Source organism: Eucyclogobius newberryi, unplaced genomic scaffold (genome assembly GCF_026437365.1).
Source record: "Eucyclogobius newberryi isolate DKJ021-1_F unplaced genomic scaffold, fEucNew1.0.hap1 SCAF_22, whole genome shotgun sequence".
Classification (NCBI taxonomy): domain Eukaryota; kingdom Metazoa; phylum Chordata; class Actinopteri; order Gobiiformes; family Gobiidae; genus Eucyclogobius; species Eucyclogobius newberryi.
The window spans coordinates 6,665,151-6,680,333 of record NW_027315857.1 but is presented as its reverse complement, the minus strand read 5'-3'; the positions used below and the strand labels follow the sequence as shown (position 1 = coordinate 6,680,333).

Here is a 15,183-nt window from a genome sequence, read left to right as displayed (position 1 = left end):
TTAATAGACTCATTCAACCTCACTCAGTCGGTGTCATGCGCTACACCAAAGGGCTCGGGCCGGATCTCGTGCTTTCATTCCAGTTGAAGCTAGACGTGGATGAGATCAATGACACGCGTATCCCTGTTTGGTGTGTATTAGCAATGACACGGCTTTGCACGCCGCATTCTGACAAAACCGCACGTGTGAATACGCCCCTTTCACCTCCTCGACTTTATGTTTGTCTCTTTCTTTTTTCCTCACACGCTGGAGCAGGTGATAAATGCAGCTGTTTAAATCCAACCACACACAAACACGTGTCGGGGTTAACTTAGATTCATTTCCTGGAGATGGAACTACAATAACCTTACCATAGATAATACTTGCCTAACCACAACCTATTTTAACCCATATCTTAACGTTAGATCATGTTGCTGGCATAATGATAAAGGATTTACGTCACGGGGATCTTATTTTGTTCTGCGTAAGGAAGGAAAGTCCCCATGAATTGAGCGTGTATAGAGTTTAGTCCCCACGATCTGATAAATCCCGCCCACGGCCTTCTCCTTCCAGCTTCAGGGAGGATGCAGAGGCCCGTGCTGTCTCCTGCACTGGCTGACTGATGGTGCGTCAAGGTAAAAAAAAAAAACATGCACGCTGTTATGATTCATGTATACCTCGCTCTCCTTCCCCTCGGCCTCCCCGCAGTCCCCACACATGACTCCACAAGCAAGATACTGCTTCGTGAAGTGGTTTGTACCTTTGTGGTGGCACTGATGGGGTTTCGAAGTACTGCTGAAAAACACAACATGCAAATAAGCAGCTAAATAAACTACTTGATAAGTCCAGACGTGCCAAAACGTTGGTCGTTTCTTACAATTAAAATAAAGCCTTTTAGCAGTTGATTGTGTCTGAAATAAAATGAAAAAAATATATTTATCATATCAGAATTGGGCCCGAACTGGGACTAAACCTGGAACAAAACCAGTACTAGATCAAACTAAACCAGGTCTCCATCAAAACTAAACTGGATTCAAACCAGTTTCAAACCAGTTCAGATCAGTGCGAGCACATACCAGGGTGGGTTTAGACTAGAGCAGACCTGGGCAGATGTGGCCCTCGGCATGTTTTAATCCGGCCCCTAGAAAGAGTTTAGTTTCTATTTTTTAACAGTCTGTAACATCTGTCTGCACTTAATAGATTAAATAGCCTATATTTGACAGAAAGGTGATATTTTATTTGATATTTAATTATTATTATTATTTTTTCACACCAATGATCCTCTTGCCTGGATTTGAATATGGCCCTCAGAGAAAAATAATTGCCCACCCCTGGACTAGAGTGAGATCATTTCAAACAATCTACAAAAGGACTCAAATTGGGCTCAAAACAACTCTACCTTTAGAAACCACGCTCCCAAGTTTGCTTTACTATACAACAAATACTTTGAAATATTAAAATGCCAAGATACGGTGGTTGCAATTAAAACATTTAGAACCAGGCAAATGCACAAAACACAATTTAACACCTGGAAATGAAAGAAAATTGTTGTTCCACATGCATAAACATTACAGAAACGGAAATAACTCGCACTGATTTTTGTTTTAAATGTCTCATTATGTAATCTTTCATTTTCATTTCTGCAGCAATTCCGTTCTCGAATCAAAATGACCAGAGCTTGCATAAGGCGCGTTTGATCTAGCTCTTGCCCTTCCATACATTGATGAGTGACAGGCAGGCAGAAACACCCAGGGTCAAATTACTCACAGTTAGCATTCTGTTCTCCCAGCTTTACTGCCGCTAAAAAACCGTGGTGGAAAACGCTAACGCACTTTCCGCTCCGCGCCTAAGTGTAGGAGGTGTTGGTGCAAAAAAGAACAGCGCTCGCTTCCAATTAGCCATGTGGAATATATGTACACAAATGCAGGAGAAGTTTACTGCCAAACGAAAGGGAGAGTTAACGAGATCTGACAACGTCGCAAATACTAGAAGGTATTTAGAAAAAGGTGCAATGTGAAGGATCTGTTTAGTAGTTTACGGGTGTAAATATTGTATGTTAATGCATTTTATTTATTTATACAGGGAAAACCCAATGAGAAAAGTTATCTTATAGAAACACAACACAGATTAAACAAACAAACACACAAACGTACAGGAAAATTCAAATCAAACTCTAACAAATACATAAAAGCATACTTAATAATAATACAAATGAAGCCTGCGTAAATTCAGCCTGGAAGACCTAACTCCACCCATCTACATCAAGGCGACCTGCTCCCCAGCTCAACCAACGCACCCAGTCCGGCCTGTCCGTCTGTGGGAGTTCAGATCCCTTCTTCACCACGGAACTCCTCCAGGTTTCTACTTTTCTCATGGAGGTTTTTGTAGTTTTTCCTGGCCGAGAAGGAGGGTCTAAGGACAGGGGATTCCCGGGACATCGCCCCTCGCACCTGCTACGCACCAAGTCACTCCTCCCCGTGGCACATCGCACCTCTGCTCCCAATCAGCGCACAGGCGGCCCAATTTTAACCCTCACTCAGTTGGCTCGGCCGCTTCAGACCGTACTGCGACCCACCACCTCCCCTCCTCCTCCTCTGCATCCCTCTCATCCTAATCATCCTCTCTACCCTCTCACCATATCTACCACCACCAGTCTCCAGGCCCTGGGGGGAGACATCTAATATAAATAGATAATGGAGTGCCCATGATCGCAATGTCTTACGCCGGGGTCTGAGCGCCAAATAACCCATGTAATAAAGCTTGCTAAATAGTCCTTTCTGTGTCGTCTGAGATTCTCCCGGGTGAATTACTAATACTACTGCTACTTCTAATGATAATAACATTGCGCCTTTCAAGATGTTTTCAAAGTAGTATTGATTCACTCCATACTTGGGGGCAGGGGCGGGGGATGTTGACCCAAGTCAATATCTCAATACTTTTTGGAGTTTTCTGATAATGATAGTCAAACAATATTATGTCAATCCAAAAAAAAATTGTGAAAAATAATGTGCAGTATTAGTTGACGTTTAATTATCAGACAAATGTGAATTGTTTCTCAAATGAATCGCAAAAGTGCCAAAATAAGTTTATGATTTTTTTATTTACATACAGTATGCACCTTTTATTCAGCTCTTTTGTAGTATTCTTAACTATAAACTATATACGCTATACTCAAATTGTGCATATCTTCAAAACATCATTCATGATAATATCTACTTTTCGATATAATGCCGACCTCTTCTTGGTCAAAATTGTAATTCTTTTGTATTTTATGTCTGTTTAAATTGTCACTGTATTTTCGCTGAATGTCTCTTATTGATTGAAGTGAAAGAGGGATTCTGTTCAAGGAATCGGCTCTACTTCCTGTAATTTTCCATTTTCATGTTAAAAAATGTCTTCACAAACTGTAGAAAATTTCCTTTAACTCTACACCGTAATTACATAATAATACGCTGTGTGTTTAATAGTGTACTTCATGAAGTACAATGTAGGTGAAGTTCAAAATACAGTTTGAAAGCTTTTGATCAGGCGTATGATCCTCGGCGCTCCTGTACTTGCACAAACTTCGGATATCAATCTCCAAATCTATTATGAGCAGATTGCCTATAACTTCTCATATTTAACATAATGCTTTTAAACCCTTAACCTACGACAGCTGATGTAGGCTTACAATAGAATCCTTCAGCAAAAGGTGGAGCCAAGGCAAATTATAAAAGGAGCAAAGTGTCAGTGTCAAATTGCACTTGAGTAATTGTAGCCTGTGAAAGTTTCGGATGACTGACGGTTAAGGCTAATGAGCGAGCGGCGCGGGACGGTGAGAGACACCCCATAATTATCACCTCAAATCACAAGAAAGAAAGTGAAGAAACAAGACGAGATGACATATGGAAGTTGTTATCTGATTCCTGAGATGATGGGGAGGTCGGGTGATCGTGCGTTGTCTGATTATACAAGCAAGAGTTGGCAGCTAAATGACACTTTCAGAGTCTGTAGGAAGAGACAAAAAAAAAATCAACATTCCCAATTTCATATGTCGCGCAAAAACACAGTGGGCATCTTCTCCGAGCGATATGGCCCCCGTCGCAGTCTCGGAGAGGAGGGGGAAACATGGAAGAGAGCAAAGACAAAAAAAATCTTGTGACATCTAAAGGTGTGTTTCTATGGCGACTGAGCGGCATCTTTCATCGCACGCAAGTATTTTGATGCACAGTGGTGTCCAGTGGCGGCACGGGCAGTCCTAGGGGAGAGGTAAAAAGTGTGTGTGTGTGTGTGTGTGTGTGTGCGTGTGCGTGTGTGTGTGTGTGTGAGGCGGCGGCGGCGGAGTCTAATCCATGAGATGAAATTGAAACCCTTCTCGGTCCAGGAAATACAAGTCGAGCACGGTATGAAACGCCAGCTTGGACTTTCGCCATCGATCGCGAGGTATTCAAACTATAACGCTGTATCTGCTCGCGATTGATTAAGGCTCATGCGAAGGCCCGACGCGCATCGAATAACCATAAAGTAGTCGATAGTGAAAATATTGGGCAAACTTCATCGGCGGACTGTAAACGATGATTGAGGGGATTCGTATCCAGGTCCATTACGGGAATGAGAAACGCTGTCATTTAGCCACGAATCCGTTCACAAAACCGAGACGACCCGGACCGCTCGGAGACGTCACTTTGCATCAGCGGCGTGAACGCGGACGGCCCTAAATGTCAGCGTGGCCAAGCCGTTGAGCCGTTCAAAGACTCCGTCGCATCGTGGCTGGAAATGTTAACACGTGCGGCGGGTTCGGGGCATTATTAGCCCGTGTAGCTACGGTGGCGATAGTGACCCCGCTCAGCCCGGTCGTTTGTATTGAGCAGGATTCAGATTGGGAACAAAAGAAAAGCGTGATTATGTACTTACCCTAATGAGACCTCGGTGCCCGCGGAGCTCTTCTGCGTGATTTGATTGAACGGGCACAAGGTGTAGGTGTATCTGCAGAAAGGACAAGGAAACACAATGTATACGTTAAGGCGTTAAAAGGACATTCGGATTGTGAGGCTGCGTTTACAAGAAGATAACGACGGCGTTCGATAATGGTGAATGACCTGGTTGATCTTTATATTTCTACATAAAACTCAGGAGTGTTACAATAAAAACATGTTGTGTAGTTGTGATTATTGCAAGAAGAGACATCCTGATATCACGATTATTTGTGGTTATTGACACCAAAACCAAACAAAAGTTAAATAATTACCGTATTTTCTGGACAATAAGTCGCACCTTTTTTCATAGTTTTGGCTGGGGTGCGACATCAATACGTCATAAGGCGCTGGTACAGCTAGCAGCCCGGTGTAAACGCTCAAATTTCCCCATGTGGGACAATAAAGGAATATCTTATCTTATCTTATCATATACATATATTTATACTTATATACTTATACTTACACTCCGCAGCGACTTATATGTGATATTATTTGTTATTTTCACACTTGCAACCGCATTTCATACTCCAGTGCAACTTAAAAATGTTTTTTCTATTCTATTATGCATTTTTTGGCTGGTGCGATTTATACTCCTTATAGTCCGGAGAATACGGTAATTAACTTTCATTCACATTGACTTATCCGGTACAAGCACAGGCAGAAAATATTAAATTTAGAATTGCTCATTTGTGCTAAGTATTATTTTTTAGTTTGTACAATTGCATAATAGCAATTAATTACGGAATGATCTTAAGATCACAAATACAAAAATAAATGCAAAAAAACAATGTATTCTGCAGTGTACACACCAAATCCAAACTGAGACTAAATTGGGACAAAACACAACTAAACTGGGGCCAATCCATGAACAAAACAGAAAATAGCCCGACAATTACTTCATTACTTTTAGATTATTGTTGTTCTTTCCAGGTGACTAAAAAAAAAGGTATTTATAAATCAAGTTTGTGCAAAATTGAACAAACTACTTCAGATTGCATAATATTACTTAAGTCTGTTAAAGTACTTGCAGACATTTTCAACCAAAATACAAGCTGCTGGTTGTATAAATATGAAAGATATAAAATCCAGAACGGTCACATCTTTTCTTTCACAATTAGAAATAGCATTTTCTCACATAATCATCTTAATAAAAGGACAGGGTTAATTACATTTTCATTCCTTTAGATGCATCGGTACGTCATGACCTTGACCTTTATATTATCAGCGTGAGTCATTTTTATACATTTGACTTTATAATCCAATCAAAACAGGCTAATTGAAAAGAGTCAGTAGCATGTTTTATTTCAAAGAAAGTCTCTTTTATATTTCACACGATTACCAACACAGAATCTCTACTAATGGCTGCTCCGAGTCGAACTTTTTCAGCCAAGAGATTTGCCAAAAGCCACTAATCTCGCTCTCCTCCGCCGTCAATCAAGCGCTAAATCTCGAGACGTTAGCAATTAGCAGCAGCGAGCATCTTTTGCACAATATTAGCTGAGGAGCGCCGCTGCGAAACAGACTGATCAAAGCGCTCGACGCCCGGGCTGACGGGGGGGAGAGGAGGCGGACGGGGCGCTTTTCCTTGACATTTGAACCATTACAATGACTGCTCTGAGAGATCGAGGGACGCTTCAATGAGATTTGGAGAAAGAGATGAAGCGAGCGGGCGAGCGCGATAGTGCCGGGCGAAAGGATACGGACGGCGTAAGTGTGGACGGGCTGGCGAAGGCGCGAGGGGGGAGCGGGCGGAATGGGGGGGATCAAAAGAGGAGAGAAGGGAAAGATGAAAGACAAGAAAATGGTGAACATGAGAGACAGTGGAGCGGTAAGTGATTGGCTGAGGCGTGTGCTCACAGGTTGTTTGTGGATCGCATTAAGCGCTTTAAGGCTTCCTCCCTTTCATGTCGACTGCGTTTTGATGGGGATGCCCTATTAAAAATAAACCTTTCCTGGCTGCAGTGTAAGCAGGGTTTGAAGACGACTTTAGTGTTGTAACCTACTTTAAAAGAGCCCGTAAGAAGAAAACACATTTGATTATGTAATTCAAAGCATGACCTCCACATGATACGTTCTCCCTATCGCGCTATGAGTTGGCAGTAAATGTCAAACTATTTATTTGTTGCGGAAAATAAGGTGCCAACGGTGAGAAAAGTTTTGTAAAATAAGAATAAATACGTCCAACCAAAGTACATATGATTCGTCACAAACTAAATTAGTGACAAAAGCTCTCATATACAGCAATTAAAACTATTTTCCGGACTATCAGTCGTCTTATACTTATATTTATACTTATATACTCCGGAGCGACTTATATGATACTTATACTTATGTGATATTATTTGTTATTTTCACACTTGTAACCGCATTTCATACTCCAGTGCAACTTACATATGTTTTTTCCTTCTCTATAATGCACTTTTTGGCGGGTGCGACTTATACTCCGGTGCGACTAATAGTCCGGAAAATGCGGTATATCTTAAACTATAAACATTAGTGTACGGACACAGAGAGAAATACTCGATGTTTCTCTTTTTCCCACGGGGGTGTATTGTCGTTTTTCCTCATCGTGACGGAGGCACAGGAGATGCTCTGGGACAGTTATCCGTTTGCTTATTTCCTGTGAATGTTGGCTAATTTGCAAGTCTTTTAGTGCCAATGGCTGTTCAATTGTCTTACTGACTGTTGTTGTGACTTTGGGGCGCTACAAAAATAAATCAACTGAATAGAATAGAGTGAACTTGTAAGGAATACAATTGGATAACATACGCAACTGTTGCCATATGGATGAGAACTATGATCGGAAAAGAGGGATTCATTCATATAGCTCTAAAAATAAGAGTCCATCTGTTCAGCCGGTCTACAAATACTCCTGTTTATTAGCCAACGACGCAACAAAAGCGGTACAGATATTCTCATACAAACCGAGTGAGGTTACTTTCTAAAAATAGCACACACCAGACATTTTTCTCCACTGCACACAGGAGCTATAAATGTCACAGTGTCATCACAGCTGGCCCTGACCCCATCAAGGACAAGCGCCTTCTGTCAAGTATCCCGCTGTAGCACCAACAACAGCGCGGCGTACGGCACTTAGAGGACACCTGACAGTCTCACGCCGCATCACTGCTTACCAACATTTAAGCCTCGAAGACCAATTACCGAGGAAAAATCGAAGTCCTGCCAAAGTATCGCCCCAAAATGTAGTCATGAGATAAACTAAATCCTCCTCGACTCTGCTGTTCTTGTTTGCCATCCGCATTGCCGGAGTTATTAAGTTGGTAAAGCAGGTGTTTCAGCCTCCTCTTCTGGGCTCGGCGGCAGATGGCACCTGATAGACGGAGGTACATGCAGAGTGAAGATGGTGGTGGTGGTGGTGGTGGTGGTGGGGGATGGTGGAGAAAGTGCAGTGAGAAAGGCAATCAAACATGTCCCGAAAGGGGAGTACACACTCTCGCTGCACGGGTCGGCGCTGCCCACTTCTGCTGACACGCCAACGCTGCAAGAACACAGTTTGTTTTGAGGGCAAGGGCGCGACGGCGTGACCTTGAAATAGCACCCCCTTGTGGTGGTTTGGGAGTTGGTTGGTGAGGTAAAGCGTAATGTATGTAACGACTTGCTTCGCCTGACATTATTTAAGTTGCATGCATTCTAACTGTGAGCAGTGTTGCCTCTCCACAGATCTGACTCGTAACTTGGGTTGATGGTGCCACTTTCTTGAAATGTTTCATTTTCTATTCATTTGATTCTATTTGGCAACTGATAATCTCCGTTTTCTAGACTATATATACAATTACAACACTGACTACATTTAAAAAGCATTCAGGACTATCCATACACTATTTACAAATGAGTACAGTTCAGGTTCATTTTTAGCCGAGACTTAAACCTAGCCAACGACCGGAAAAAGGTGGCTTGCCCTCTCCAGGTGGGTGGGGTGTCCTTGCCCCAAGTGGAGGAGTTCAAGTATCTCGGGGTCTTGTTCACGAATCAGGGAAGGATGGAGCGTGAGATGGAGCGGATCGGTGCAGCGGCTGCAGTGATGCAGTCGCTGCATCGGACCGTTGTGGTAAAGAAGGAGCTGAGCCGAAAGGCAAAGCTCTCTATTTACCGGTCGGTCTACGTTCCTGCCCTCACCTATGGTCATGAGCTTTGGGTAGTGACCGAAAGAACAAGATCGCGGATACAAGCGGTCGAAATGAGTTTCCTCCGCCGTGTGGCTGGGCGCTCCCTTAGAGATAAGGTGAGGAGCTCGGCCACACGGGGGGAGCTCGGAGTAGAGCCGCTGCTCCTCCACGTCGAGAGGAGCCAGCTGAGGTGGCTCGGGCATCTGTTTCGGATGCCTCCTGGGCGCCTCCCTGGGGAGGTGTTTCAGGCATGTCCCACCGGGAAGAGGCCCCGGGGAAGACCCAGGACACGCTGGAGAGACTATGTCTCTCGGCTGGCCTAGGAACGCCTCGGGATCCCCCCGGAGGAGTTAGAGGAAGTGTCTGGGGAGAAGGAAGTCTGGGAGTCCCTGCTCAGACTGCTGCCCCCGCCACCCGGCCCCGGATAAAGCGGCAGAAGATGGATGGATGGATGGACTTAAACATAGAGGTGATCATTTTAAACTCACATTATGCTCTTAATTTCTATAGAGTTCTATGGAAAAGCCCTGAACTGTGGGATTTTAAAGTTTTCTAGACACTCATCCAAGCCACTTCTTCAGAGGACCTGAAGATGCTACTTGGATGAGTGGCAAAACGTTTTCACTCCTAAAACGATTGTCCAGTTCCAGTGCCATTTTATAGATGAAGCATTGACCGCTCGATGGAGTCAAGCAGGTGGCACACTCTTCCAAAAGACAATGACACTTTTAAATGGTAATTTGCTCATAAAAAAGGTAATTTCTCAATTTAGCTCAGTCAAATGAACAATCGAGAACATTTTAACCCCGTTCATTCATGCCATTAACATCAAAGCAAAGTGGCTAGCATTAATTAATTTAGTGAATCTGCTTGAAATAATATACGAAGAATATCATTTGCGGACAAAATTGGAAACCATTGAAATCATTTTCCCTATTTTTCTGTTTCATTAAAAGCGTGTCCCCACAGGGCTTCACATATTAGCCAGCGTGTTTTTGTTTTCTTCCTTTCAAAAATCAGACACAATAAAAACTAATTTCACCCTGAAAGAAAACAAGTCTGAGGAGGAGAAATGACAAAACATGATTGGTACTTTGAGGTAAATAAGAAAAATAAAGTATTGAATGTGTAAATTAGCTGTTGATACACTTCCTGATATTGAACTGATTGCAGCGTATTATAAAACAGCAGCTGATTTATTTACATTACGGCATATGGAATTATTTAACTGACTGTCCTTTTGTGTTTAAAAAAAAGTTGAACATAAAAAACAGTATTTGTACATCTTTCCACTGGCAAAACAAACAAACAAACAAACAAAGCTTGAATGTACCATATCGCTGAACTATATTTAGCCCCGGTGAAACGAGATTAGCCGTCCGTCACCAAGGAGACCCGTTTGGTTTGGTTACATAACGGGGACAGAGTGGAAAGGTCAAACAAAGTATTCACACAAACTGTCCTGAAACGGTCCAGACTTGAGGAGAGGATGCTGGGAGATGGACAGGCCCCGACAAAAGGATTTAAGAGAAGGGGAGTGAGAGCGGAGTGTGAGGAAGAGCCAAGGGAACAAGGACAAAAGCCAGAGATGAAAAGAAGTAAAAATGAGAGGAAATAATAGATAATAAACACTTTAGTGACGCAAGCATACAAGCTTTGAGTGTCATACCGCGCACAAAGGATAATATACGATATGATTTTTATTGAATCAATCAAAGTATATTTATGAAGCACTTTACAACAACACAGAGGAGACCAAACATAGAAATATATGGGATCTGTTCATAGCTAGCTGCCATTTTGACGACCTTGACCACTATTTTTCATCACTCTGTATTTGAGTATCTCTTCAAAGGTTTCAAACTTGTCCAGCCAAATAACTGTAAATGCAAAACTCTTTTTACTTAATCAAGTGTATACTAAAACTGCCATTGTTAGTGAAGATACACACTAAATTACAGCTGTTTGGTCTTTAATTTTGTCATCTATTTATTATAATTGACCCACTAACATTAAGTTTGAACATACCCACTAAGTCTAACGAAGACTCTGCACTTGAAATATATGCGTACAACAAAATTAACTTTCACAAACAAATCGAGCAGATCACAAAGGAGAAATAAATAATAAAACATTCCTAATCCTAATCGTGAACCCTTGAAGCAATTCCTACATTTTTGGTCCTCAAATATTGCCATTTATTAAAATTGTATTGAATTTGAGGTCTATCTAACTCTATTTTGAAAGAAATATCCCAAAATTATGATCCACAAATGTTGAACCGTATCATTATTTGTTACTGATTGGCAAGGGATTTCAAATGCCAACAATGTCTTCGGAGAGTTTTCTTTCTGAGTCTATTGTAAATATAACAATTTTGTTCTGAATTCTGACGGAGAACGCGTTAAACTTTGTGCACATTTTTGTTTCATGTGGATACGTCCGGTTTGTTACAGAGAAATGAACTTTAAACCAGGACTACAAACCGGCGCAGCTCTGACACTGGCCATAATAATAAGACTGGTTCAGTGTGTCAGTGTGTGGCAGGTGTCCAGGGGCCCACAGGTGCACAGGTACCGAATAAATATCTGAGCTGCAACCGCTTGGCCCCTCCGGCACTTCTTCATGCTTCACCTGTAACACACGTCTGCGCACACCTGAAACCCAATTCCTGATGCCTTCATTTTTTTTTTAAATTTTCCTTTTAAACACTTTTTTCTCAGGTGAAATATTGTGCGCATATAAATGATGCCAAATTTAGACTGCTAAAGTAGGCCACACACACAGTTCCACCAGCGTAAAAACTTTTCCAATGACATTAAGCTTTGACCTATAAACACTTTCATTAAAGGACGGCCAAATTACTGTTTTAAATGCAAGTAAGCGACACACAATTATTGATAGACTATTCAATCACGACTGTATAATTTTAGTCTGCAACAAAAGTGGGATGATGAGCTAACGAAGCCTATTTAAAAAAAGCAAAATGGAAAGATCTGACCTACCGAACTACCGAGCAGTGGTTTAAGAGTTCACGCATCAATAAGAGCCGGTTCAAGCTTGGCAGAGAGCTTATGGTCAGCGTGTCCGTGGTTATTAATATATTGTCCAAGTCGATGTAATCCTTCATTCGGACAAGATTTCAAGGCTTGTTATCTGGACATAGTTTTAGAAATGAAGACGTTTCGAGTTTTGTCCCAGGTGGAAAGTCTGTCTTCTGCAGATCTTGAGCTAGAAGTGGTCATGTTTTATGTTGATGGGGGGAAACGGGTGTGATTTTAACTTACATGTCTGTAAAAAAAAAAAAAAAAACACATCTAATGCACACAAAGAAAGAAAATTACGAACAGACTTTTATGAAGTTGCCTCATAACATTTACACAAAACAATGTTGATGCCTTAATAAATTATAATGTGAGTATACGTTTATTTTTATTATGAGATATATACGTATATTGTATTTATATACAATTGAAGGTATTGAAATGGTTTGAATCTACAGTTGCATTCACTATACACTATTGATTTGAATCAGGATTCGTTTGCCTGGCTGGTTCGGTTCGTTTGTGTAAATGTCCAAAATGAACTTTCAGAGCCTGTGTTTATAAAACAGCTGAGATGTCAATCACTTTTGATTTACCCATGGCATTCAGAGCCATCCAGGGCATTTAGCTTGCCTCGTACTTGCCCTTGTGACTTGTGCACACGCGAGGCAGGTCGCGCAAACGTGGGGCAGGCAGGTTGTGCACACGCGGGGCAGGTCGCGCACACGCGGGGCAGGTCGCGCACACACACGCGGGGGAGGATGTGGGGTAAATCCGCGAAGGCCAAAGAATGAATCCTAAAAGTGCTAAAGCCCTGCTTAAAGTGTGATCGTGTGATGTGGATCAGGCAGAGCTCCAGGTCTCTTCCTCATGTTTCTCTGTCATTCTTTGGCTGGTATTGTACGCAGCGCCTCTACAGGCGAGGGGGAGAAGCATCTTTCTGCACAAGTGAAAGTTAACAAGCTAGTATTGCACATTCCTAAGACAGCAGCTTCGAAAAAAAACATTTTGGGCTCAATAACGGAAAATGCATCTCTTACCATCATATGAAAAACATTCCCTGATGTAACTGGCATCGATACTAACAACAATAAATTGTCCATTCAACAGTTCAGCAAGAAGTGGCTAAAACTTGCCAATAGAAAGCTACAAATGCAGTGATTGTTCAATCAAAAAGAAAGGTGAATACAACTAGACTGTGTAGTTAATAAAGTGTCCCATTGCCTCTCTCAGTTACAGTCAGAGGACAGATAGAGATGTGGTAATTAGAGAAGTCTCCCAGCAGACGGGCTGTGGCAGTGTGGGTGGGGTTCACGGGGGCTGGCGGGGCCTCCACACCATATAATTGGTTTACAGGTGTTATGTCATTCACCACGGGCAAGGGGTGACTCAACAGATTTGACATGTGGAGATGAATTGTTTAGCTGCAGACTTGGGGACGGCTGCTGCTGTGGATGGCCCCTGAGTCTGAGGGATCTTCAGAGCGCCGTGGTTGTATCAGCAGAGTGTGAAGGCAGATGCTACAGGTGCTTCTGTTTGTCTGAGCAGTGATTCATGCCTAATTAAAGCTGTGAAACCTGCACTACAGGCTTTATTGTTATAATTGGCTTTTTGAGCAGTGGCCAAATGAGCAGTCAGTGTTTCTTAAGTTTGAAATATTGTGTTTTAGTACAATTTCTATGAGGAAAAAAGTAAATAATTTTAAAGGTTCACTGGCGGCAGGTTTGTCTCCATGGAGATGTTATTGCTTTCTGAATATGGCATTCAGCATGTCCGGTGGAGGACAGTAAATACAAAAGTAAATATTCTGTATTTTAGGTAACTGTACTTTTACATTTTTACTTTTATCAAAGTACATTTGAGAGTGAGTACTTTCTACTCCATTAAATGTATTAACAGAACTGAAAAGTAGAAAGTGTTTGAGGGGTTATTTTTAGTTCTAGTCAAATATATTTATTATAAATAAAAATATTATATATAATATAATAATTATAAATAAATATATTTATACTGGTACTTTAAAACGTGACTAGTTAATTAGATGTGTATGTGCTCCCTATACTTTTACTTGAGTTTTTTTTTTTTTTTTTTTTTTCACATGTATCTCTACTTTTACTAAAGTAATATTTCTTCCACTACTAAACTTTTCTTTTTTGCATTTATTAAAAAACAGGTTTCTATATTGACAAAAAACCTTGAAAAAGATGCATTCTCACTGCTTTGATTAAGTAGAAAAGTTTAATTGTACAGTATATTGTGGAACATTCCAGGAGATAAGAGGTGGATAACTCTCATAGTGCATATTAAATATGAATACTTTCATAGTCTATGTATGCATTATCATTATTCATACTTTCTTATACATTCCTCATATACATTTTATATTTTTGAAAGCAAAGATGTAAAATGACTTAACCAAGCCGAGAATGTGTATATATACTGTATATACTAGTGTTACATATTCAGAAAAGCTGAAGTAATTTAGCTTCATCAATTAATCACAGAACAAGGGAAACTACATGAAAACTACAAGAATATTTTCCTTGGAACAGATGCGACTTACACTGTTAAAGAAGAATTAAAAATCCACCTTTATGAGATTTTAGCCATGTTATAACTGTGTTCCATTATCTTTATTACTCAACATTGTATTTAGATTGTTGTCCTGCAACTGAGGCTTGACTGCTCATAAAATGTCTACTTTCAACTACCCCCAAAAATATACTCGTACGGTTCAGAAATGTTGTGAAGCCATTTTTCAACAATAAAACCGAGTAAATGAAAATTCACTGCTCGCTATGATGAAATGGGGCTTAACAATTCTATATTGTCAATCACTTTAGAGTCGTTTTACATCAATTTTGCAGTTTACAATGAACAAAAGTTAGAATTATGCTTACGTTTCTTACAAAATACTGAGGAAAAAAAGCCCAATATGTCTCCTTTAAAACTCACTCCCCAATAACGTACTGACCTAAATACCTCCCAACTTTGCATCAACTAAACTCCCGAACACTGCCTCCTCCAACAGTGAGCTCGCTGCACCTTTGAAAGCGCCAGATAAGAATACACTCGCAC

General features: G+C 41.2%; 1 protein-coding gene across 2 annotated transcripts in view; it reads right to left on the bottom strand.

The window, feature by feature from the left end:
* LOC140371834 (glucosidase 2 subunit beta-like) overlaps positions 1–15,183 on the bottom strand; it is a 210,895-nt gene that overhangs the window by 30,634 nt on the left and 165,078 nt on the right. For both annotated transcript variants that reach the window (XM_072459045.1, XM_072459046.1), the window contains one exon: positions 4,873–4,944. In XM_072459045.1, coding sequence (XP_072315146.1) covers positions 4,873–4,944 — 72 coding nt within the window. The remainder of the gene's footprint in view (positions 1–4,872; positions 4,945–15,183) is intronic.